The sequence below is a fragment of the Lagopus muta genome, chromosome 11, assembly GCF_023343835.1.
Source record: "Lagopus muta isolate bLagMut1 chromosome 11, bLagMut1 primary, whole genome shotgun sequence".
In the NCBI taxonomy this organism is placed as follows: Eukaryota; Metazoa; Chordata; class Aves; order Galliformes; family Phasianidae; genus Lagopus; species Lagopus muta.
In genome coordinates, this window is record NC_064443.1 from 14,208,162 (window position 1) to 14,235,380 (window position 27,219).

A 27,219-nucleotide genomic window follows, 5' to 3' on the forward strand; every position below is an offset into this window, starting at 1 on the left:
AATGTTTTGCGTGTGCAACCACAGAAAAATAAAGTGGAGTACAGAGGTGGCAAGGAAAATAGCTCAGGGAAGCAAACAGAGATACTGCAAGAGCACAAGGGACACCAAGAGAAGAGACTGTCCCACTGGAGGAAAATATGAAAAGCCTTTCTTCTTCCAATAGCAACACTTTGGCTGTATTTAGGTGGTGTGCCATCTCCCACATGTGTCAAGAGCAGCAGTTGAGACAGGTGGAATTTCTGCAGCCCACTGCCTCCTGGTGACGCATGCTTTCCTGTGTGATCCCAAAGCACACCATGGCAGCTCAGTGCATTGAAACGTCAGCAGCAAGTCAGTGCAGCCCCAGAACCCCTAAAAGCACAAGGACATTTCCACGAGGCTCATGCTGCAGCACCCCATGGGGCCGAGCAACATGAAGGGGACACGTATCCACACTGCTGTGCAGTGAGCATAGGGAGAGGTGTAGCCGTGCTGAACCCCACTGCCTTGCAGATCAAGGCTGCAGCCAGGTGAGATGGTGACTCAGGAGCAGAATGTGAGCGCCATTAATTACAGCTCCCACATAATGTGGTCATGCCTGTACGGGTCCTTCCCAAGCCTTCCTTTGGTCGTGGCTGTGTGAAGGGAATGTCAGCAGGAAGGTGCTTGCTGCCACACAGACTGGGAAATGCAAAACACAAATGCAGTCCTTTGATGGAAGCCTTCGTCCATCCTACGCTATCCTAGCTCAGGAAGCATCTCTGCAGAGCAAAACAGCTCAAATACACCCTTACCACAATGCTGGTTTAAGCTCCACCAGGCACAAAACCAAAAACAACTTCTCAAAGGGCTGACGATGATCTTCACTCCATCGCCTCTTTGGGACAGCAAAAGGACTGAACACCCCAAATTCACCTGCCCCATCCTCATCCTGCAAACTGGTACGAGCTGTTCCAACCCCAAGAGGTGGCTTCTCACATTGCAAAACCCTGCCTATGCCAGGACAGCCTGCAGCATTACCGCCTTCAACTTTCGACCACACAAGGTCCCCATCTGCACGGAGCAGTTTCTTCTGTCAGCGCTGCTGCAGCTCTGCTCGCAGTGGTTTCTGCATACTGCTTAGGTTGAATGTGAGAAGCACTGCAAGCAAAATCGCTAAGCGCTGCTGGAACTTGCACCGATGTGTAATAAAATGGCTGAGAACCAACGTTTTCATAAAAGGTGCTTCTGCCTCACCCTTTTCCTCTTGGGAAAGAGGATGCATACTGGACCCAAGAACAGCTTTGAGCAGCAGCTCCCAACACAGAAAACAACAAAAAATCCTCCTGGTTCACGACATGACCAGAGCATGACATTCCCTGGGATGGGGGCAAGAGCAGGCCTGCAAACATTCAAAAAACTCAACTTCTTGTGCAAAAACTACACTGATCTCAAAAGCTCCTACAAACAACTTTTCAGAGTGGTGTTTGCATGGCTAACCAACAACTTTATAGTAAACCAAGTAAGTTGATTAAATACCACTCTGCACTGTGAGCAGCATGGTGTCATGGATCATCCAGCACTCAAACAGTGGAACTACTGATTTATTTAAAGGCAACAACCTCTTAAATACAACATCATGTCCTGCCTGGCAATTGCTATCATTAGAAAGTATATGTTGCAGAAATTACAGAATTAATTATAAAGTCATGTCAGACCACTCAGTTGGAAAGCAATTATTTCACTTCAGGACAGCGGATGAGAGACAGTATCCCACCTTCATCGGCATGCAAATTGCAGTGGATTGCTTGGGACTAATCCAGCAATCTCCAACACTGGCAGATACCCAAAATTACCTCATAGACTTCTGAGGGGTGAGACGGATGAGTATCACCTGGAAGAATCTGGTTTGGTAACAAGGAAATCTCAGCAGGTAAAGATGGATGGCAATGAAAAACCACAGCCCTGGTGAACAAGATCTAGGTTACCTGCAGTCAAGGACAATTCCAGATATAGCAAGCATTGACATCATTACGTTATGACAAAAAATCTGCACTATTTGTATTTACAAAATAAAAAATAAATCAGGCTCTCTGCCTCCCTGAAATATCTGCCACAGCTGAAGCCATTCAGAGCCATGCACACTGAATCACCTCTTGTTCCTCTGGCCACTTGCATCCTGCTTACCTGCAACTTGGCAAACTGCAAACTGAAAGTGGCTCCCACAGAGTAGAAGCAGAGATCTCAGATATGGGTGTAAGATTTGTAAAAATAAATAAAATACACACACATTTGCATACGGCAGCGCTGACACGTCCTTATCAAGGCAAACAGCCTGGCCCCTACACTTCCTGCGGCCACGGGGTGGTGGGAGGTGTGGAGGCTGCCTGGCACACAGCTGTGTCCCAGGAGTTCTGCAAGTTAATTCCTGAGCTCTCCTGCCCCCGGATCTGCCCTGGCTTTGGTATGTGGCTGCCATCACCCATTCAGAGAGGAATGATCTTGTGCCGATACAGCGGGATCAGTTTGCATCTCAAAGCACAGCAGGTTTAAATCTCCAGTCTCAAAACCCATAAAGATGAATAAACATTATGCAAATCCCCCTATTTAAAAGTGGGTGAGGAAAGACTGAAACTGCTTGTTTTGCAATGGTTAACACCCCCCCAACACCACGCACGCTCGCACAATTATAGTAGCAAAAACAAATAAATCAGACCGACTTCTCCAAGCCATAACAAAGCCCAGAAGCCTGCAGACTCGGAGCGGTGTTGGAGGCATCATCATTTGTGCACAGTTGCAGGGAGCTCTATTTTATATAAACACCTACTTTGTTTTTGCTGCAAGTGCAGGGATGCGAGTGAACTCCACTATCTCATCCCAGCCTTGGGACACCATTCGCCTGTTTGTTTGCTTCACACTGCCATCCAGCTTTCCCACTCCAGAGAAATGATTAAAATGATTTGCAATTCTTTTCATAGCTATTAACTTTTTTCCTAATTCTTTTTCCTTATTGATATTGATTTTCACCAGTCCGTCTTTGCTTACGGCAATGGTATTTGTCTTTTTTTTATGAAGTTCTCAATTTGGTGCTTGTCCTCAGGTTTAATCAACTTTCTATATTAATTTCCTCTGCGATTCAGACAAAGTTTATTTGTATCAGTTTCTTGTGCTGTTCTCCCTCTAGTTGAATACAACTCAAACATACTCATTTCCTTATGATAGATTACTTGAATTATATTCGAATCCTCTTTGAAGTACATGTCATCTCTGGAGTTCCACCTCTTGCGTTTCCACACCAGGGCTTGGCTCCTCACCAATCCAGCTCTCTGTGAGAGCACACGGGAGCACTTGGAGCATTTTCCTATCAGCAAAGTTTTGCAGAACATACTGGTTTATCAGGTTCCACAGTTGAAACTTTGGCTGCAGCCTAAGTGAGTTTAGACGGTTCATAAAATATCCTGGGTAGGCCAGATAAATGAAAGTATTTAAATTCCGAGTGATGCTTAGACATTATTTATTTTCAAGAGTGCCTACCATTTTCTCTAATGAGGTTGTGCCACAAAAGAGGCTTTAAATGAGAACAGGTAAGGGATGAAGGAGGGCTGCGGTGGAGGTTTGGAGGAGGAGCTGCAAGGCTGCTGAGCAAGCAGAGCGGTTGGGACCACTGCAAAGCAGAGATTTGGAGGAGTATGATAATAAGGAAGGAGGCTACAGAGAGCTTCAGAAGTGGTGACATTCCAGATGCTATGATAGGGGATTCTCAGCCATCACACAGAGCAGCTGCAGGACCGTGTGTGATCTGTTTCGTCGTGAGCACAGCAGATGCACAAGTCTTGCACACATTCAAGGACAGCCCTTGGAAGGCAGATCCACGTGGGATCTGTGACCACAGCAATCTCTGGAGCAGGGAAACCCCTTCGGGCTGAAAGAAGCCCAAGGCCAGGCATGCTCAGGAATCAATAAAGCTGAAGTTTCACTGGAAACATCCAGGAGGTGCTCAGCAGCTTTTGCAAAAGATCAGGACGCTTATTTGTGTCCTTCATTTGTTATTAATTTCCAAAGGCATTTTGAAGATGTTTGAAATGCAACTACATCCAGAAAACTTTCTGGCCCAGATCTGGTATTAGCAAGCACTTCACCAGCAAATCCAAGGGTATTTGTTCACAAACTCCCTAGAAAGAAGACAGCAAGCCACAACCACCATTCCAGGGTGCTGCCTTTGTGAGCAGAGATAGAAATAGTGTGGGGAGAGGGACAATCCATGCATCGTCTGACATTTTGTGGTTGTGGCCCAACCAGCCAGACGATTCCCATGAGAAAAGTCTGCAGAGAAACACTGATTGGCCAATCCTAATTAAAACAAAAATTCCCTAATGTGTGGTTGCCACATTTAGCTTAGCCAGTACAAGAGCACAACCAAAACTTGCAGGATGAAAACCAATTGTGCTAGCCCAGTTTGATACATCTTAAATCTTCACTCAGAGAGTAGGTAGCCTAATACTTTCTGAATAACTTCACTCCAACAACCACGCAGCTGAGATCTGAGTCGTCAATCATTGTTAAATTCCCAACTGTCTGCAGTTCTTAAAACCCGAAATAAGCACTGCCTCTTGACGTGCTCATCTGCAGGAGACAGGGGCAGCTTTTGTTGACGAGCGATAAACTTAGTCAATACAAGGGTAAGGGAAGAATGGACCAAGCATATTGAGGGCCTTCAGCTAAGATGCAGAAGTAATTCCAGCTGACACGCATTAATATGCAAAACTCAGCCACCTCCTGTTTAATGAAGTTCTATCGAAAGCGCTGTTATTTTGCACATCTCGAAGAACTGGGTACTTCTGAGGTACTTGAAGGGTCAGAGTGCCACAAGTCTTTAAATGCTTAAATTACATCTGTGGGTTCTAACTCCACTTCCACAGATTTTCCACGGTGCTTTTTCCTCTGCTTTCATCTCTGCTTGATTTTTGAGCTGTTATCATATTGCTGTAACGAAAAGATTAACTTTCACATTAACCGCAAGTAAATACTTTCAACAGCTCAAAATCAGTGAATCTGAGGCACAAGCCATCCTAGCTCAGCCAGCCTGGTAGATGGTAAAGTAATTCTGTCTCAGCAACAAGAGGTTTTAATCAGGTACCTTCAACTTTTGTCCATCAGATTTAGATTTGTCCAGAAATGCAAGACAGACTTGGTTTCCCCCTCCCCCTCGTTGCAGAGCCAAAAAGCACAGAAAGTCTGAAAATTAAAACCTGCTGCTTTATTCTTCAACATGGTACAGAATGTAGTAAAAGGACAAACGTCTCTTTGCTTTCCCCTCCTCATCAAGTTGAATTTAAAAAAAAATCCAACAAAAAACAGGAATGTAGTTGCAACTCAACCTATATCTCCGAAAGCCAAACAATTATGCCACAAAAGGGGTATTTTGTTCACTCAGAAAAAAATCAGCTAATGAAAAACTATGTTGGTGGTTGAATCCGTTTCCTTTAGGAGGAGCTGGCTGTAATCTCAGTGGGACTTGTGGTTTCGGCTATTCATACTGCTCATAGCAGTTTCTGTTTTTTCTCAAAGCAATGTAACCCAGCAACGCAGAAAAAGCTGTGATTAACTTCTTCTGAGATACAAGATGTCACAGCAATGCGAGTTGCCTCTTCACTGCAGAGAATCATAAATCTCAATTGCTCTGTCTTTATTGCAGAGCCATCTCACAGCCCAGACACGGTCTAAAGGGAAGTTTCAGTCACTGGCATTTTCTCTCCTAGCCCAGCACAAGCTGACTGTAACACTCAGACCGGAGCTCATCCTTCAGAGCTGCATTTCTTGGAGCTTAATCCATAGCTTCCTCACAAACCGCAAGAGCTTTAAAAATAACAAGCATTGTATGAGCGGACAAAGCCCAGTGAACAGCTATCAATTGTCTACAAACAGAAAACCTGCCTTTTATTTGGATGCAAATGTCCCTGTGCAGTTGAATGAAACTGGAAGGGAATATCTGCACGTGGAAATCTTAAATAAACTGCATACTCTTAAAAATAATGCACTAAAAGCTGGCGTCAACCCTAATAAATTCAGAAAGATCTAAGAGAATTACAACGTTAAGGTAAAAGAAAAAAAAAACCTCTTTCCCCACTCTGATGATCCACACAGCGCAAAGCATGCAAATAAAAGTGAACTTTCTGAGGCTCAGCCAGGCAGAACACTGAAACCCGGTGCACAGGGAGACCATGAGATCCCAGCGCCCACCCAGCGACGCGGCAGACGACCCATCCAAGTGCTGAGGGCAGCCAGCATCTCCAGGCCAGGGCAGCTGAGCCAATTTTAACACTAACTCGTGGCAGCACGACAAATGCTGGAGCTTCTGTGAGAGCAGCAGCCGGCCACGTGCTGCAGCGGGACTGCAGCCCCACGTTCCTCCGTGGCCAAGCTCTGCACCCTGCTCTGGGACAGAGAGCAGCCAGGCATTCCACTAGCAAACATTCCAATGCAGTATGCGCTGCAAAGTTTATTTAAAAAAAAAAAAAAAAAAAAAAAAAAAAAAAAAGGCAGGTTCTATGATGTGCTCTGTACAATCAAATGGGCCTTTTGGCTCTTCCATTAGTACCAGATCCCCAAGCCAGAGATGAACTCTGAGCGACACAAAGAAGCCTCACTTCCAGATCAGGGCAGCTCCCTGACAACGCGTTTACGTGGCGTCTCTTCACGTCTCTTGGGTAATTTTTTCCCTCTTGCTGCAGTCCTAACTCAAGGTTTCCAAACTGCTGTCCAGCAGCAGATATTTATTGCTGCTCTGTCCTGCAGTGTCATTTCCCAAGCATCCAGGTGCTGCAGAAAGAAGAAAGATGCCGTTCCCTGCCATCAAGAGCTACGAACCATCTCCAGAAAACCTGGTGAAGGTTAAGCAGATGGGCACAAGATTAAAGCAAAGCAATCCGAAGAGTGAAAAGTGCAACTTCAGTATTTTGCAATGTTCAACACTTTTTAATTTTAAAAGAAAATAAAAAAAGAGAGAGAAGACAAACTTCTCACAACCCAAGTAACAATGAAGAAAAATCTCTCCCTTCAGGATTAAAATGCACCCCCACGGTGGGTCTGCTTCCCAACCAGGACTCGCAATATTGGTGCCTGCAACTCTTCACATTTACCCTCTCCCTCTGCTTCCCTGCACAGCAAGCAAGCCTGCTCCTGGTGAAAGGATGCCAACTGATCAGAAACAACAAACTCAAAGCATGCAGCTCCAAAGAGCCCTATGACATGTGGGAACGGCAGGTCTTTCTCCATCTGTGCTGCCCTGTTTGGGAAGCAATCCTTCAGGAGCCAGTTAGCAGCTCCTAATGACTAGTTTTGTTTCTTATAGGCTTCCACAATGAACTGGAGGGCGGCTGAGGTTACCACGCTGTGGTAATAATCAAATATAAGGGGATTAGAATCATTAAAAGCTAATCAGGGTAGAATTATATATTTTTAATTAGCAGCTGCTGTGTGGTTTAAGCACTAGAATCCCCTAGCTGCTTGCTGGTAAATGCAACCAACCAAACGCTATTTGAAGTGCAAAAAAACATACTTTTACATGGAAAATATATTAAGGAAATAAAAAAATTGCTTTAAAAATAATAGACGTTGTAAAATCTCATTATAGATTGTTCTTTTTGCTTTCAGCATTGGAAAGATTCTTTTTTTAAGCCCATAAATTCTTGTTTTTAATCTTAGACTGAATGCAGGCCAAATATAAAAAGGGAATTGTTTACAATACATTGCGCTTATTGTTTCTTCAAACCACAAAGTAGTTACCCGTAAATCCTCCAGCATTTGGTATAAACATACAGTGTTTGTCTACTCATCATAAGTCTAGAAAAGGACATATTTCTGCAGAGCCTGAAGAGGTACTGCGTGAATAACAGAATGAATAAAACTTGTCATCTGGATTTTCTTGTAACAACACACTTTCATCCACGATTCCCAAGTACAGAAACAGATCTCTGTGGTTTCTACAACCACTCCTGTTCATACTGCTGTATTTTTAAGTTATTCTTTAGTTGCATTTTAGCGGAGAAATTTTCTACACCATTGCAGAGAGGCTCTGCCAGGCGCCCTCCCCAAAGATTTGGCTTTGTTTAAATCTGAAGCCAACCCAACAGCCCGTCATCTGCAGCAAAGCTTTTTCTTGTTGCAGGGCTTTCAGCTCAGCTAAGGAGGCTGATCACAACAGGCAGATGCTTGCCAACAAGAGCTGCTCTCTTAGCACCTAAATCTGGCAGAAGCCTACTGAAAAACCCCAAAGAGCAAAGCAGCTGGTCTCGTCTTCAAACAAGTCCTTCAAGTTGCTCCCCAGCCCAACAGCCCTGTTCTATTTTGGCCCAACACAGGGCAGCAGCAGGACAAGCCCCTCATTCCCCTCAATTCTGTTAACTGGTTCTTTCCACTAATAAAAATGCCAATAAAAACAACGTGCTGCTGGGAATCTCCTGCAGACCATTCCCACTCACCCTTACCTAAATCAGAAGTAAACTAACACAGAAGAGGGGAAGATTCACAAACAAGGACCATTAACATACACCAAGACATAGATCAGCGTGATACTGCTGAGGATCAACAAGCCCTTTGACCTCCAAATAATCTCATTTTGACTACATCACATCCACCAAGGGTGGGCAGTGTGGTCTGATTCCAGTACTACCTTGCGCCAATGCTGGGCCTCATCCTGCCCAAGAAAGAGGACACTTCCCAGCCTCCCAGGCCTCTCTTAGGGAGATCACGTAAAGATTCTGCTACTACAAAAGACAAATGTCCTGAGATTCGGCTATTTCTGATTGAAAAAAATGTTTTCTCTGAAACACCTGCAGCATAATGCAGTCAGCACAGTGTCTGCTAACAGAAACTGCCGTTTCAAAGAGTTTTCAAGTCCTGAATGACATCCTCTGCCAACCCTGGAGGCTTTGACTAACTGTCGGGAAAAGCCGACTCAGAAAACCCAAGAGCCATGACCTGACTTCAGGACCAAATACTTCAGGACCTCTGCTGACTGAGACCAACACAGCCAGCCCTGGAAAAAAACTCAGCCTCCTCCTTGGTAAATCGTTGGGCCTCAGAGATGGATGCTGTCGGCAAGCCTGTCCTCATCAATACCACACAGAAGTAACACCCAAACTATTATCATAAACATGGCACTTTGAAGTCATCCATCCCTGCAGACACCCCCTGACAAGAAAAGGCAAGCAGTGGAATCAAAGGCTTCCACACAGCCGTGACATGGAGCTGCACCCAGGCAGGCAAATAACGGGAAAAATTAATTGCCTGTAGCATGACATAGCTGCACAATCCTAGAGGTATTGACTGCTTTGCAGCATCTCTCTTTCAACTCCACCCCATGCTGGGACTTTAATCTGCAGGGCTGTAATGGCTCTATCAGCAGCGTTAGAGGCGAGACTGAAAATAAACATGGGACAAGAAAAATGCAGAGCTCCTCCTCCCCACGAGGTCTGGAGGGAATTTCCTGAGTCAGGCAGACTGCTCTCTTCCTTGTTTACTTGTTACTAAGTATGAATTTTCACAGCAACGTGTGTGGTTTTCCAAGTCAAAGCCAACAAGACTCTAATGTCCTAACACTAAGCATCGCTAACCCTGTCTGGAGGGATGGGATCCTTGCTGCTTCCCTGCCGTGCTGCACGCTGCACTTCCAGGTCAAATATACAAGTTCTGGAGCAAACACAGTCCACTGGGCCATGGGATGAAGGACACCAGCTCCCACAACAGCCTGGAATGTGTCCAACACCTGAGATACCATGCTAGTCCCATTAAGGTGTATTTACCACCAAGTAAAGAAGGCATTGCCCCACATTCAGAGGAGCTGGAAGGGCTGTCCTTCCATGAGGCACCACTCCAGAGGCATTTTGGGGAGGAAAACTCAGCTTTTCTCCCTGTGACAGCCATGGAGCACGCAGCAGCCACCACAACAACCAACTTCTGATCTATATAAAAAATTGGCACAAAGATTTGTTTATGAAGAGCTAAAAGTTAAGTCTGATTTTAAAATAGCGCAGCCACCAGTAACGGCTCAGAGGGTCACATTCTTCTCCCATCTCAGCCTCCTTCCCTTTGGGACCTCCTCTTTTGCCCAGAAGCCTTCCCAAAATGGCCTGCAAACAGGGCAGAAACCCCCACCGAGATGGGAGGGGAGAAATCCCAGACTGAAGAACTGAAGGAAAGGAGGAGGCTCATGCAAGGATGCTCAGCAGTTCATGGAGTGTTTGCTGCTTGCTCAGAAACAACGCTGCAGCAGAGGCCATGCCTGTTTGCAGCAACTTGATGTATATTAGATACTCAATTTCATGAATTTATGAAATTGTTAGGAGATTCCTGCATGCTCTCAAGTTCAGTAAGGCACTTTTTCCATTTCATGACACACAGCCCTTCATGTACCCTTGTTCACCTTCCCTAACCCCAAGCACACACAAGGAAATCCAAGACTCCAACTTTGCAAACCTCCAGCCTAAGCCAATATTTTGTAAAACTATGAGTTAAATGCAGGAATACTTCACTCCCAAACCACAAAGGCTGTAATAAGTGTGGGCTTTAATTGGTTAGTACGGGATCTAGACAGTCAGAATCACAAGCAGGCTGATTGCTAAACGTCTGCCCCTGTCTGCAATGCGGTGTGTCCAAGAGCTAACTCAGTATGCATGGAAAGAATCAGAGAAGCATCTAAGAAAAATAAAGCATTAGCCCAAACTGACACTACTGGCACCTTACGCTCCTTCCTCCCCCCCGAAAGATTCTGGCCATCCAGGGATCTATCCCTGACCACAGGGGATGGATTTTTACCATGCAGTACACAACATCCTCTGTTACACACCCCTTGATCTTGCACATAATTTAAAATCTGACTCGTTAGATCTACTAATTTTCCAAGGGCTTGGCATATACTTAAAAATCTCATGATCTAGAATTAGAAATTAGATTCTTTGAAAAAATACATCAGTCCCAAATGACAGAAACAGCCTCTACTGAGCAACTACCGCCGGTTTTGTGGCTTCGTTTATCTAACACACTCTTCACAGTTATTCACACATATGTTCAACTTCACCTCACCGGAATTACAAAGCACACAGCAAGTTCTGTGATAACTCACGTGTAACTTCAGAGTGTTTGAAGAAAAGCTCTGAATCCCATAAAACAGCTGTAGTAAACGTTAAAGCCGTGGTATTTTCACAGTTAGCAAGGATGCACTGCTAGGGTTAATGGAAGTTTTACAGTTTATTTCCTCCCTCAACTTACAGCCATCTTGTTCCTGAATGAAGAAACACACCAGGCAGAGCAAACAAAAATGACACAATTAGAAAAAAACCACAATGAGAACTTAAGGTACACATCTTTTAAATGCAACAGCCAGCTGACCTAAATAAAAACAGCCTTGGAGAGAAAGACAAGGCAGTACCTTTGCACAGATGCGGAATTGCTGCTCTCAGCCTCTTCTCTTGAATGATGCACAGCCCTCAGTGGCAGCTCCTGCTGTGGCCAAGGCCAGGCATGGGACTGCAGCACTGGAGATGAAACGGAGCAGAATTGGAATATCTCGGCTATCTCGGTTGCTGACCACATGCATATATTCTGTTCTTACCTGCACGACTTTGTTTTGAACTGGGCCTTGTCCCCAGGGCTCCAAAATAAAGCAGTTGCTCATACAGCACGTAAAGAGTCAGAAGCGTTGGACATGTTGGGACAAATCCCACCAAACGTAAGGACGATGTATTGTACCAGTTAACACTGGCCTTAGAAAGACAGGCAGGAACATCTGCCTCAATTCTGCGCAGAACAATGGTCTCAACCCGAATTCAGGCCCATATATGCTAAAAATCAGACCAAAACAAGACGGAAGTCGATGTGAGCAAAGCTTTTCCAGTTGTTTGGCACCATGACCAGGTGCCAACACCAGCCTGCTGAACTTATTTCGCAGGCATTTACTTCTGCTTTTGGTGCATACTCTTGTCCTAAGTTGTTAAAACAAATGCACTGAGCTCGCTCCCTCCCAAACAAGTAGCAAGGCTTCATTAACAAAACCATAACTGCAGCGTCTTGCTGGGAAGAGACTGGAGTGCAGGGAAGAAAAACGGTTCCCAGAGTAAAATAGGGCACTGTTATTAAAGAAACGGGTTAATTATCAACCACAGGCATGAGACTGTGGGAACATAACAGCAACCTGGTCCGGCACAATTTGGACAAGCAGAAATTGACCAGAACGTTTTGCAAGAAGAGAGAAGTTGGTTTTGCAACAGGTATCTGCAGGGTATTTGGGATGCTTTAATTTTATCAGCCAGGGATGCAATAGTCAGTAGGACAGGTTTAACAGCCATTCAAAAATATATCCTACATCCGGTATCAGGATTCAGAAACAGGTCAGACATTTCCTCACACAACATGAAGAGCCAAAGGCATAATTTATATTATACAAAACAAAGAATGAAACACCATAAAATAAGGAACACAAAGCCTCCACGCTTCTGGGCACAAACTGCCCCTGTGTGCAGCACACCGGGACAGTCTCTCAGAGAAGGTCTGTCTCACCAGCGGGTGCCAATTTCTGATGCTCTCTTCTAAAAGATGCTGTATTAGCTGCAATCTGTAACAGGAAACTCACTGAAAGGCAGTGATGTATCCTACAGCAAAGCAAGCCACAGCATTCCAGCAACCAGTTCACTTCCTCAATCAACTCAGCAGAAGAAAAACAAAGTCAAAATCCAGAAAACATGGCAAAAAATTGTAACTACCAAAAATCGCTTCATCATATCAGCTCAAACTTGTCAAAAATGATGGGTTCATAGCAGATTTTAAAATATATATATTACAAAACTAGTGGGTATAAATAGAAGTAGCAGGATATGACATGCCTTCAAGAAGTAGAAAGCATCAGGATTGTCCTCAGATTGCCTCCTGACTGCTGCCAGCATCCCTCCTCAGCAATGGGGCTTCCCCAGGCAGAGCAGTGGGTGACGCCGACCTGGTGCCACATGGGGCACAGCACCTCTGGGCTAGGAGGGATGATGGGGTCGTGCCTTCGGTGTCACAGCTCAGGTCCATCCAATGGAGCTCGGTTCATCACGGAGGTGGTCGGCTGTGCATACATAAAATTCTTTAAGAGGAAACAGCTTTTTCAATTGAGCAGTTCTGACTTTTCCAGCAGTTACTGCCAGCTCTATGGCTTTGTATACGGCACCTGCCCACATACGCTCCTTCTGGTAAAGCATCAGCTGCGCGGAAGTAATTGAAGACGTTTAAGCAAAAAATCTTTTGTCATTTTGCAAAGTGTTAACACCACTCAGAGCGCCTCGCCGTTCTAAAGGACAGCACAGCCACGTGGCTGCAGACACAGCTTTTCCAGCCTGAATTACGGATTTATAACACTCAGAACAGCTCTTCCAAAAAGCCAAGACTTTGCTGTGTCCCTCCAACGCTTTTCCCCGTGATCCCCATTGACTTAAGCAGGGAGATAGTTGATTTTTCATGTCTAAGCTCAGGCACTGAAAAAAGTAAAATGAATCCTCATCCAATGGGAAGTTGAGGAAAGCAAACCCAAGCAGCTGCGTGTGAAAATTACATGAAGGCAAAAAACCACTAAGTGTAAGCCTCGGGACAGAGGAACATTCAGTCAAGTGCACAAATGCCTTCCACGTGTTCTGGATGGAAAGAAACTGAATTTTTTAAGACCAACATGGAAACTGCTTTAAGCAATTTGTCATTTTCAATAGAGCTTCTGCAGCAAAAAAGAGATGTAGACAAGTTAAACAAGTTCCTACTAGAGCAGCTGCATGCGATGCTTCAGCTCCTGCTTTCCGTCTTCTCAGAAAAGAAATATTTATAATTTTGCCATTCAGGAAGACTTTGAAACATCACTGCCGTTTGATTTTACTTGTTAGGAGCAAATGCAGAGTTGAGAGCAGAGGAAAGCACTCCAAACACCATCCTGTATTTTTTACACTTCGGTGCAGGCACCTTGGTGAGCAGGTGCCAACACATCAATATTTCCCATTCACCTAAGAATGAGGAACCTGGAAATATTCCCTGCAAGCGTTACAACTTTAAACCTCACCTGAAGCTTTGAAGTACATGAAAAACACAATCAGAAGGAGAGCTCAGTTTTAGAGCATCCAGGTGCTCAGCTTGACCTTGGTTCTTATGGCAAAAAATCCTCCAAAGGCAATGCACCACAATGTGCAACAGTGCTGAGGCCTTTCCTGCACTGAGGATTTGGGAGAATCAGACACACAATGAACGTTCCCCACTACTTGTGCTGCTTGTTCTGACTGCTACTGGCATTCAGCAGTGGTCAGAAGGCTCTGCAGAGCCTCTGGGAGAGGAGCAGGCTCAGCACAGCATTAAGGTGCCCAGGAAGATGTTTGACATCTCCTAAAAATCAGAGCAACAGGAGCAGAACAGCAAGTACACGAATGCCCACAGCGTGGCTGCTGCCTATTACAGTGAATCGTGCCTCCATCTGCAATCAATACACCATTTGTCATTTAAGTACGTAAGGTGGCTAAAAAAAGTCCCTAAATTTTTAAGGGAATGCTTTAAAGCTTCCTATGAGAGCACTGCACCAGACCTGAAGGGAGGAAGGATCTGCAGGCAGCAAAATGCTGGGCTTTTTTTCAGAAAATAACTGGTGAATTTCTGCATCCAGCATCTCTGGAAAAAAGCTCAAAGCAGAATGCAGATGTAACCTTCCTTGCCCAGACAATGCAGTGTGGAAAATACTTGTATTTGCAGTCAGGGGCAAGATCCCATCATCAGGGCAGCTGCCACAACAGCAGGTGTGCCCAACGAAAGCAATGTGAAACGTGGTGAATGAAGCAAACCCTAAGCTTTGAACATCAGTGAGCTCTCAAAGATCATGACAACTTTTAAGCAAACAGCAGTTTGCACACTGGTTCAGACAAGCCTCAGCACCAATTAGAGCACCTTTTACAGACAGACAAACCCTCTACAGAAGAAACCCTCTATGATGTACTTACTGTACTAGCACACACTTAAATTTAAGCCCTCTCATTTTCACTGGGGCTTTTCTCCTCTGTAACAGCTTCAGCAAATCCAAATTCACGTACTCACTGCTTACCACTCCATGATGCAACCAAGCTATCCTATCCCAGCTCAGTACTACACAAAGGCTGCCTTAGCTCCTGGAAAACCTGATACATGTTCAACTCGTAACTGGAAAACTGGGAGCAGAAAACAGAACTAAATGGAAAAACCACCTTGGATAGTCCCCAGGTCATCTCTTTGGCAGATAAAAATCTCAGCTTTGCAATATTTGGCCAGCACACAATCTGGTATCACTTTGAGACTTCACAGCCCCTCTTCCCATTTCTCCTGTCCCATAACCAGGCAGAGACAGCTCTGTGGGTGAATGCACTGCCAGCACAACAGCCTCCGGCTCCACCAGGCTTGAAATACTGCTGTAATTCACCCACGTCTTCATTTCTGCCACTCTCCCAAAACCAATCACCATCAGTTCAAGTGTAATTTTCACCTGCCTTTGGAATGAGGGAGCTCAACCAACTTCATTGCCTTTTAAGGGCCAGAGAGCTGCCAGCAGGGTGGAACCAGACACCTTCCTCAGATAACTTGGAGCAGTGCTCCAGTTTTCCTTCCCAAAATGACTCATGGGAAACAAGGCAGCAGCCATCCCATAGCACCAGGCGAGACATCGGGGTCCTGCTACTGAGGGCTCATGAACACACGTGCCCCATGTTCCTGCAAGGACTTCTTCAGGCATCACTAACTCACCCTCACCAAGGGAACAGCGTGGAGCAGAACATGAATGTTTTTACCACATTCGGATGCTGCTTGTGCATCCCACGAGAAGGGAACGGGGATAGGAATTGTTTGGGGCCATTGCAATGGTGGTTTTACACCGTTCCTTTTCAGCTTTCAAATAGCTGTTCCGCCACAATGTTTTGCCATTTACTGTGAATTTTACAGCATTGGCTGTTTGACAGCCTGAGCTGCTGCTGTCATGGGATAAGTTTCCACTTAAAAAAAAAAAAAAAAAAGAGAGACAGAAAAGATCCCAGAACTTCTTACCAAAGCAGCATTTGACAATAAGAATGCTACAGTGCAAAAAAGTTAGGATATCTATATAAACACACACAGGTCACATGTCCAAGGAGCCTCACCCAGGAATTCTAACTATTTTGATAGGTGATGCACAGTGTTTTCACAGGCTCCTCCTGTTTGGCTGGGTGCAGACAGAAAACTTTCCCCTACACATAACCCTTGGACCAGCACAGCCCTGCTGTCCTCAGCGCCCTGCCTGGGTTTTCCTGCTGTGCCTCCTGCAGCAGGCAGCTATGGGGCTGAGCAGCCTCGCTCCTTGCAAACACAGCCTCCAGCCATGGGAAAGATTGATGCAGGCTGTGCTTCAAGTTCAGACCAAAAGACCTCCATGCGAATTTGGGTCAGTGATCGATACTCTCAGCCAGCACTTCTTCATTTGAAAGTGGAAGAAAAAAAAAAAGGGAGAGGGGAAGGAATCCAGCTATGGTAAATGTAGGACAGTATTCTTCAGCACAGGTCTCCATTTGGAAGCAGTCTGGTTTAATAGCAGCAGGTTGCAGGGGACAGGAGGAACTCACAGAACATACAGACTACGCACAAGTTGACAGACCCCTGCACACCTCTGCTATTTGCACATAAAACTAAGACACAGAAATTGCTGAGGTATGGGCAGAAGATAATTGAATTAAAAAGGAAATTAAAAGAAACAGCAAACCCCCCGAAAAACAAGTTGTGATTTGCTTTGAACATAACCCCTACGGAGTGCCCCATTGCTCACCCAGCAGAGCCAGACTGCTCAATGCAGTCACACTGCTGTCATTCCTCTACAACCACAGATAGTGCAAATTAAGACGATATTCTATATTAGTCACTTCATTGTTTAAGGAAAAATGCATACCAGAGACAGAGAAGGACTCGACTCTTTGTTGTGCATGAAATCAGCCCCTCTCTTGCCCCAAGGATAAGAGAGAACAATGCTGGAGCAGCACTGCAGTCTGCCAGAGCCCTGCAGCTCCAACACTGCACAGGGGATGCCCAGTGGGGGAACAACTACGTCCCCAAACACAGTCAGAGCACAGCTTTTCCCTGTGCCCACCTGCCATCAGCCAGCCTAGGGCACGCCGTGCCACGTGGCCCCAGCTGTCCCCATGCAGGCTGTCCTCCAGCAGCAGCCTGGGGCAGCACAAGCTATTTCAGGCACTGCATCCTCACAGGGATCACACAGCAATGCTGCATCCCAGATTCTACATTGATGCAGGCATTTAGGGCGAGCAGAACAAAATGATTTTTGCCCAGACTGCCCTGGGAGAGAGGTCTGTAATCAGCTGGAAACGCGCTCCTCCAGTCCTGCAGAAAGCTTTCATGCCTCTGCATTTAAGGGACACGCTGCTGCACAGCAGGTCCTCTCCTGATGCCCATTTAGAGGCAGGAGAGCTGCAGTACTGGTAACAAATTGGGAAGGGAGCAGGGAAATCTCTCCTGAGCCCAACACTTGGGCATCCCTCCTCTGCCTCTCTCCCGCCATGCCCAGCTTCCACTAAACCACCAGAGAACTGTTCCTCTGGCAGTCCAACCCCCACAAGATCCTCCTGCATCCCTACATCGCTACCTGGGAGCCGCATGTACACCTTTGGAAATGGATGACTCCATCTGTTCCTTACATACTCCTCACTATTTTTAGGAAAGATCCTCTCACAGTTACTCTGAAGCCCGGGTTCTTTTCTTACCTTTCCAGTTTAGCCTGTTTGAAGGTTGCTTACCCATCTTTTGCTTATGCATCACCCTCAAAATAAAGAAAAACAAATCAAGGCACCTGTGTCTGTCATCAGTTAGGGCTAATATCCGCTCTGCGTAGGATCCTCACCGCAGCAATAAGAGGAACTGAACATGAAAGGTTTTTTTGAAAGCACACAATATCTGCACAGCTTTGTTTGTGTTGAAGGAGTGGTTGGATTTTAGGCAGCCTCTTTTTCAAAGGCTTTTTGTTAATAACTAAGTGAAAAACCCCAGAGCTGAGGTTTTCCCCTTCAAGAAAAAAAGACACTGTGATTTAAGGATATGAAGAAAGAAAAGTCTGGTCTCTTCCCAACCTAATTGTAATGAGGCACTGATTTTCCAAAATTACAGATGTATGGTCCAAGACAATGGACTCTTTCGACAAGGATTAGCAAACCATGGAAAGCCGATGCCTTATTCAAATGCATTGCAACTGTGAGTGCATCTGCTCCCTTTGCAAGTCAGCCTTCCTTGTTTGTTTGCTTTGGGGGTTTTGTTGTTTCATTCACAAAGGCAGGAGGACACCTTGTGCTATTTACACACCGTGTACCAAGCAGTGTTGTTTAGCCTCATGAGGACACTCAATGCAAACAGTAAAAACGTTTGTTTGTTTTCCTTTAAGTTATGATACAAATCTTCTGCAATACAAAACCAGGAACTGTTCTCAGCCGAAAACCAACTCTGCAAAAATGTAACCAAAACATCAGGACCTGAAGAAAAAACTGCTTTGCTTCCGAAAGGTACACTAGGGGCAGTCAGAAATATATACATAGGTTTAAAGCATATTATTAACACAAAGCAGTTCAGCACAAACCATGCCAAAGGCAGAACCAGGAATTAGCAGAGAATGGTGCCATCATTCCAGCCTGCGGCAGCTCTGGAAACCATTGGAAATGTCAGGGGACAAAGGATGGATGGAATGCCTGACCTTTGGAAAGTGAAGGGGGGATGTGGACAAAAACATCCCAGCTCCCCTGAACCACACCACTCTGATGGGGCCGGGAGGGATGGTGGCCCACCTGTCTGGTCCAGAAGGAAGAGACATGCAAAATATATATAAAATAACAGTGATAATAAATTCAAGCCTGCCAGCATATCAGCCTAGGGTAAAGGCTGCCAAGATGCTCTGGAACTAGGCAGCCTCTGCCACAGCTCTCCATCAGATCAGCAGAAAACAAACTGGCCAACAGCCCAGGCTGAGGTTTGTTTCCCAACACCAGCTCCCTGCAGAGCACCCCACACTTAATGCTCGCCATGCATTTCACGTGTGGCTCTCGAGATGGAGCAGAAAGCTTCAGTGTTCTTCAGGAGCTGCTCCTGCCACCCTGGCAGTGCTGCTGCTCAGCGCTCAGCTGCTGCTGCTGTCCCACAGGCAATGCCTCCAGTGATGCTCATCCAACTCAAGGAGGATGGTGCATCCCTGTGTCTTTGGTGCAGAAAGGTCACCAATACAATCCTGTATATGAGTTAGAAATATATTCTGCAGGAACATGGATCCAGAGAGTCGGGATTTTGCTGCTCCAGGAGCTGGTACCCAGAGCAGGAGGGAGCACACACCGATCCCAGTGAGGATCTGGGCACCCAGCTCACTTACACTGAACTCTTCATACTGCTTCCATAAATGCATGGCACTTGTGCATGCAGAACCATTGCCCCGTGCTTTTCATCAAGAGATGTAAGGTCACTTGCAGACTACAAAGATCAAAAACCTGCAGGCCTCGATTTATGAGCTCCAATCAAAGTGGGGGAACACGAAGGGGGAAAAAGAAGAGCTGGAAGAACTACCAACCACTAAGGAATGTACATAACGATCTTGGTCTTTTTTTTAAAGAAAAAAAGAAACATCAATATAGGTCCTAAGGCTGCTACCCTTGCCCACAGCTCAGACATTGCTAATTCAATAGGAAATGCCTTTGAGGCAGCAGCATCTCCTCAGCTTCCTTCAAACTGAGCAATGCTGAAACAGAACAAACCAGGGACTCATTGGCCCAAATGATGGCTCTGAGTTGTCACAGGAACTGCACACAAGGTTGTCACAGCTCTGTGCAGCTGCTGCAGGTCAGTGTGTCCCCATGCATGCACCCACTGCAGGAGGAAGGGGGACTTTTCTTGGGCAGCAAAGAAATAGATACAGCAATGGTCAGAAGGTTCACGAAGGATCCTGAACCAGGACAAGATGACAATCCCAAGGACAGCAATACAGTGAGCTACAGATGGTTTGATTTTCAAACCCGTTAAGAGGTTAAATTGAAATTTCTAACAAGACACACAGAAGTTGAACCTTAAGTATCACAACAGCAGCTCAGTAATTCACTTGTGCAGAAGTTGTGACTGTCGTAAAAAATAAGCTGAAACAACACATGGGATGGTGTTAACATCTTATTTTGCAACACTGCTGAAATACTGCTCATAATGAGACTTTAATTGTGATTTAATTGCACTGCGATCTGACTGTCCATAAAGAGGGAGCCTGGAGTCCCATCACAATGAGTGGAAAGATGAACCTCATTGTGAAAAACATAATCCCATTTCACGCCATTAAAAGGATCGTATTAATTCTGACTCAGGGACGTGGCACTGAATCACCACCTAAAGCAGGATGGCTGTGCTCTGCCATAGCAGCACCAGCTTCTGCACCCTGACAAGGAGATGGCCATATAGTCAGCACAGCAATGGCCAGGCGGCCATCCAGCAGCAGCATTCCAGCAAGCAGGCAGACCTCTTCCTGACAGTGAAGGCAGTACCACTTTAAAGAGAGAAGATTAATGGTTTGCAACAAAATATATGAGAAGCGATGCGAAAGAGAGAATCTGTCCTCTTTTATTTTACGTCTCGGTAGTGACTGGCCCTGCCTGATGCTTATCCCAGAGGGGCAGTGTTGAAAACAGACCTTACCAATCTAAAATGCACCAACATCTCTGCACTTGGCATGTCAGAGCTTTCACTCTGAATCCACTTAGGTCCTCAAAGCACTTCTCTCACAAACCATCTCTAGGAAGAAAAAGCCCAACCTCTGCTCGCACCAGCTTTTTGGAAGAAGCTGTTTTTATTCGCTTTGGTGGGAGTAACTGATCTCAACGCTTTGCTGCTATGGCAAATGCCAACCTGACACTGGAAGTGTTCACTCACCAAACCGTGCCTGAGGATTTACCTCAGGGCCAAGTTAATGTTTGAAAAGAAATGAACGGAGCTCATAGCAGAGGGTAAACAGCCAGCAGTTCCATCTGGGGTCACGCCTGCTCCTACTCACCCTGAACATGGCTGACATAAAGCCACAGCTCCTCCCAACTGTGGGACCAGCCCAGCTCCAAAGCACTACTGAAATCATGAATCGCATCGACCTGATGGAAATACCTCACTGTTTCATGGCCATTGGTTATGTAGGGGCTTAGGATCCTGAGAGAGACTTTTTGCAGGACCAAAGAGTTGAACAAAGGACTGAAAAAGCAATTTAAAAATAAGCATATGGGAACATGAGCTCTGGCACATCTCCTGCCCCGGCGCCTGGCACGGGCAGCAGCTGGCACAGGGCACCAACCAGAGTACAAAAACAAAAGGCCACAGCCCAAAACCTCTATAAATGCACCCCTCCCTCTCAGGGGGAGAAAAAAAACCCATACATTTCGCCTTAAAGGAAACGCCATGCGACAGATCTGAAGATACAGCCTTCATTCTTCCCTCGTGAAGATGGCACGATGAACGTCTGCTGCGTTGGGCCGCACCACCATACCCCCACACAGGGCGCCCACTTTAGCACCCTGACACTTATTTCTGATTTCTCTAATCAAGCTATTCTGAAAACCATGAATTATATTCAAGGAGACTTCAGCATTAGCAATACAGCCAAGAAACGGCTGTGTTACAGCAATGCAAGTTTCACGCAAGAACGCGCCACCACCGCTCCTATAATCCTGTCTATTCATTCTTTGCTCTCAGACTAAGTAATAATAAAACATCATTTATTAACTGCACAGAAGTTCATTGCCAATTCCATCAGCATGAAGGCACAGATGTAAGATGAAAACAATCATAAAAGCATAACAGAGCTTTCTTTCACACCTCTGCCAGCCCTGAAAGACACACGGCAGCAGATTCTCCCTTTCTCTTCCCCAAAACAACCAACTATAGTGGTATCTTTTTCCCCTCAAACATAATACCAAAAAAGGACACAAAGTTTTTTTTCCCTTTCTCTTCCCCATAAAAGTTCTCTAGTTCCTCACTCTCCTTCTCAGGGTAAGCAAAGGACCAAGAAATCCCACACCAGCAATATGAAATACTGCTATTCCAATTAAGCAAATTCATAAACGTTCCCCATTTTTGTACTTTGTGGGAACCTACTCAAACTTACAGCTCACAAAAGAAAAAGAAAATATTGCATGTGGACCTGCAAGTCTATAAACCTCAGTTTAATGACAGAACACGTGCACAGCTTATTTGACCTTTGTTTCACATCCCAGTCCCTAATTGTCCACTAACTGCAAGGTCAGAACACCTATTTTCTCTGTTCGTGCTCACAGATGACTGACTCATTTATGGTAAATTTCCTGTTTTTCCAGCCTTGTAAATGTCATATGAAATAGACCAGGCAGTAAAACGTATACATTTCCAGGCCAAGATCACCCTAGCACTGCAGCACCAGCGGACCGGGCTCCCCACACTGGGAAAAGGAGGAGAATCAGAGTTTGATGCGTGCTTGCATCCTCATCTTCACATTCTTTTGCTTTCTGCTCCAGTGCCACACGCTTCCTGTTGCATGACAGCTGCCATCCCTGCAGTGAGCTTTTTAATCAGCAGAGAAGTAATGTATTTTAATTAAAACTCTCCTTTCCTACGCATGGAATCCTGACCCATGAGGAAGCTCCCTGCTCAGCGCAGAGCAGAGCACAGAAGCCAACAATCATTGAGAGGCACACAGAGCTGTTTCCAAACCACAAAAAAAGAAGGAAAAAAAAAAAAAAAAGAAGGATCAACAAAACCATATATTTCTATTCTACATTTCATTCTAACACAGCATTCAAAAAGCAATCATCATCACCATCATAGCCAGGCTTGGCTCTCCCCTCTGGGTATGGATGATGCAAGGCTCAAGTGCCTGCTCCGACTCCAGGCTCAGCTTTGAACTCTTTTCTCCCCAGCTCCAGGTAATCCCAACCAGCACTCTACAAACTGGTTGTCTGTCTCCTGCTTCGACCGTCCTGGAGCCGAGATGTATTTATTTACCATCAAATTCTGTCGTTTCTGGTATATTTCAAATACAAGTTTCTATTTAGACTAGTGACTGTTTCCAAAATAACCAAAAGTTTAATCACCAGTTGCTTGCTGGGAAGGACTCACACATCTTCCTTCACCCACTGACCACACTGCAACATGGCAGGCTGTATTTTAACACCTACTACAACAACTGATACACCAAAATCTGCCACATTTCCCCATACTTCAGCCTCCTGCCTGCCACCCAGTCTGGGCAGCCCACACCAACCGCTCTGTTCCTCAGCAGCAGGGAGAGCAGGCATTAAAGACATCTGGGTTTGGTGGAGTTTGGCACTGTTTGCTGGAATACCTCTACAGTTTCAAAGTTCATTAAGGTTGGAAAAGACCTCTAAGATCATCCTGTCCAATCATCCACCAATATTACCCATTAAAGCATGTCCTTAAGTACCACATTTGCCCTTAAACACCTCCAGTGACTTCACCACTCCTCAGGCGGTCTGTTCCAAATGTTACTGTAACTACACATTGGGAACCTGTTCCAAATGACTGATGAATGGCTGTGCTTCCGTGCACCTCCACCCACCACACATCCCCAAACTTCTCGATGTGCCCGGACCACATCAAACTTTCTCCTAACGACTCTCCCTATGGAACCTGCCCTTCCTTCCTCCCTCCCTCCCTCACAGCTGTGTCATCGCAGGTGTCCATCTGTCGTCCCACCCATCCCATAGCAGCAGCACGGGCAGTTTCCTGGCACTGAATTCCAGTCCTGCCCTGGAAACTGCAAATTGGTTGCCACGCTTGTGACGTTGACCTGTTGTATCACTGCTTTGTGTATGTGGATACAAAGTGTTTTTTTCTAAAGGTCTCTTACTGTTCCTGTCCCAGCTCAGCTCAGAGCTATACCTGTGCGTGCCCCCACCTAAGGGACAGCAGCCCCACGCCAGCGTTCACCCATCAACGAGCAGCCCTAGGGGACGGCTGGCAGCACTCCCCCTCCCCCAGCTGACAGTTCCACGCAGACACGCAGCACACGCTTACTTTTGGCCAAGTCTCCATCCATCATCGCTGCAGGGAGCGATGCGGAGCTGCGGGAGGGGTGAACCCACCACTCTGTGCCCCTACACCAGGTGCCGGCCCCGGCCTCAGGGCGCGGGGAAGCCAACCTCACGCAATCGCTTAACGCAAGCTGGGAACGTGTGACGAGGGCTCGGGACAACGCGCCCCAACGCAGGGATGCAGGCGTCCGGCCGCACGCTTGCACGTGGCAAAGGTGAGCACGCGGGCGTGCACAAGCGTGACACGGGCAGCAACTTCGCTGCTCGCACAGCCTGAGCTGCCCGAAGGGAAAACGTTCACCTCTCCCTTCCGCACCTTCCCCACTCGCGGACACCCCCCGGCCCCTCGCACCTTGTTTGACGGCTTTCACCACGATGGGCTCCTTGCAGCTCCGGATCACCTCCAGCACGTCGTAGCGCGGCAGCCCGGACACGCGCACCCCCTGCACCTCCAGCAGCAGCTCCCCCTCGCTCAGCGCCTGCTCGCCGCCTCCCGCTGCCACCGCTCCCGCGTAGGGGAACTCGCCGTGCTCCGCGCCGCCCAGCAGGACGAAGCCCAGCTGCCCGCCGGGCCCGCGGCTCAGCGCGCACTGCCGCACCCGGCTGGCCCAGTGGTTCTTCTTCTGGACGACCCGCGACATGGTGCTGCGCGGCTCTCCGCGCCCGCGGCGGCGCGTTAAGCAGGTGCGCAGGGGCTCCGACCCGCCGCTTCATAGACCGCTTCGCGCCGCCCGCTCACAGCCATCACCGCCGGCGCCGCGCCCGCATGGCTCCGCGCCCGCGGAAGGGACTTCAAAAAATAAAAAAATAAAAATAAAAACTGAAAGAAAGAAAGAAAAAAAAGTAAAAATTTAAAAAGTGCTCAGTAAGCAAATCCGGCTCCTTCTCGCCCTCCCTGTCTCCACCGCCGCGGGGCCGCTTTGTTTTCTCTCCTTCCTCCTCCGCTCTCTCTCTCTCCGCGGGAGCGGACGCGGCGCCTTTAAGGCGCTACAAAGCCCCGCTTGTTTTGTTTCACTTCGCTCCGTCCCGCTCCGCCGCGCTCCGCACCTCCGGCGCAGGCGCCCTTGCACGGCCCGCCCCGGCCCCCGCCCGCCTCCCCGCCCCCGTGCCGGCCCCGCACCCCGGGTCGCGCCGCTCGGGGCGGGCGGAGGCGGAGCGCCCCGCGGGAAAGCCGTGCGCGCGGCGGTGCGGAGGGGCGATGGGTGCCGCGCTTGGCTGCGGTCCGTGCGAGGTGCGCAGGTGCGGGCGGGCGGGCGCCCACCTGTGCTTTCGGGTGGTGCGGTGGGAAGGCTCGCACGAGCTGGCAGCGCGGCAAGGAAGCGCTCTGCGGCGCTGGGAGAAGGCTGTGCGCGAGTCCTCGGTTCTCTGCTCGCCTGCTCCGGAGTGCTGGAATTTCTAACGTCAATAATGTTCTCGCGTTTTGTTTTTCCCATGCAGTTGTTTAGACGCGGGACAGACTGCACTGATGTGTTTCTGGTGGGGAGGAATGGTATGCGTCCATCCACGTGCTCTTCAAAGTTACCCAGAACTCGTGCAAAAACTCCAGTGGGGACTGTCGTTGTGCCTACACCAGCTGTCCCTCCCCACTCACACTCCATACCTCTAAACCTGAAAGCCAGGCCTCATTTTGAGCAGTCTGATGCTCGACCATTCCCCATTCAGCAAGGAGTTTGGTTGCAGATGTGTGCATGCTGTGTTTCAGTGCTAATCAGAACTGAGAAGTGACCCTGAGGAGCAAAGCCCCTTCTTGTTCCCTGCACTGCCCTCGGGTGTGCTCTCATCTCTCAGGCCATGCATGTACCCAAAAGATCTGTGATGCCAACAGACCTGGGGGACATATGCAACAGCTGTGGCTGCAGCTCAGCTGGGCTTGGTTCTTGGACCCCAAAAGTGGGATGACAGCAATGCCTTTCCCAGCCCTTCCATCTGTCCCAGATGAAAGAGGAAGTCCTGTCCTCTCACATACAGCATCCCCATCACTGCTTCCCTGCAGCCAAGATCCCTCCCACAGCTTTTTCCTCAAATCCCCATCACTGCAGGCAATGCTGTGCAGCCACAGAAGCTGTGCTCTCCAGCCTGAGCGGCACAGCCAGGGAACGGGGACGCTTTGTCCCATTGAAAGATCACAGCAGTCAGCCCTGTGCTCTGCATGCTTCCATGGGAAGCTTATGGGACTGCCAGGGCTCGAAATGCTGAAATGAATAACGGAGCCCCTTCCAAGGAGCACAGCAGAACCTGCCTCCCTGGGAGCAAAGGGAAATGCAGAAATGGACTCGTGAAATACAAATTGAAACGGAACAAAATGGAACTGAGTAGAATAGTTCCATTGGAAGGGACTTTCCAAAGACCACTGAATCCAACAGCCTGACCTCCTTAGCACTAACCAAAAGTTAAAGCATATTGAGGGTGTTGTCCAAATGCCTCTTGAACACCAACATGCATAGTGCTCACATCTACTGTTTGGTCTCCATAAATGTTCAGCAGGACTTGATAAATGTCAGTGAGTGCATTTTTTTCCACATGGAGGAATTCAATTCCACCCCTTTTCTCCATACGCCCCTCCACGTCAGACACCATTTTGTCAACCTGCCCCTCTGCAGTCTCAGACAAGAAATAAATTGTTTTCCAACTGTTAGGGTAAGCAGTTATGAAACAAAGCTGCCAAAGGTAATGTTGGATTCTTCAGTGCCAGACATGCTTTCATTAAGGCCCACTATATTTTGAAAGAAATTTTCGCTATCATAGGCAGATTAATATGTTATCTGCTACACCTAGCTCTTACATCCCCTCCATTCCTCTAAAATGTTTCTTTCCACTTGGAGCTTTATTTCTTACCAATGAAAGCTGTGCTGATTCTCTAGGTTGCTGCAGCTATAGCTGCCTTATGTCTGCATTGGCTGGCTTTGTGACCAGCTACCCAGTTTGTTACTTTTAGGATCAGAGCACACTTTTTATTGTGCCTTGACCAGTAAAAACTGGATCAGTGATCAAGCTAAGTCCCCCAGGGAATGAATGCAGCAGCGTGGCTGAAGGGAAGGGTTTGTATTTCATCTTCCTGCTGGCTGATGGCTGTGTCACCCGTGTGAGATCACAGCCCAAGGAAAGTCCTGTCTGCAGCTGGGACCTGGGTGTGACATATTTTCATCACCACCGTTGTGGGTGATGTGTGATGTGA

General features: G+C 47.0%; 1 protein-coding gene across 25 annotated transcripts in view; it reads right to left on the reverse strand.

Moving 5' to 3' along the window:
* The window catches only part of MAGI1 (membrane associated guanylate kinase, WW and PDZ domain containing 1), a 290,260-nt gene extending 265,149 nt beyond the window's left edge, over positions 1-25,111 (reverse strand). For all 25 annotated transcript variants that reach the window (XM_048957507.1, XM_048957493.1, XM_048957509.1 and 22 more), the window contains exon 1: positions 24,397-25,111. In XM_048957507.1, coding sequence (XP_048813464.1) covers positions 24,397-24,685 — 289 coding nt within the window. In that variant the 5' untranslated portion in view covers positions 24,686-25,111. The remainder of the gene's footprint in view (positions 1-24,396) is intronic.
* Positions 25,112-27,219: the final 2,108 nt, after the last annotated feature.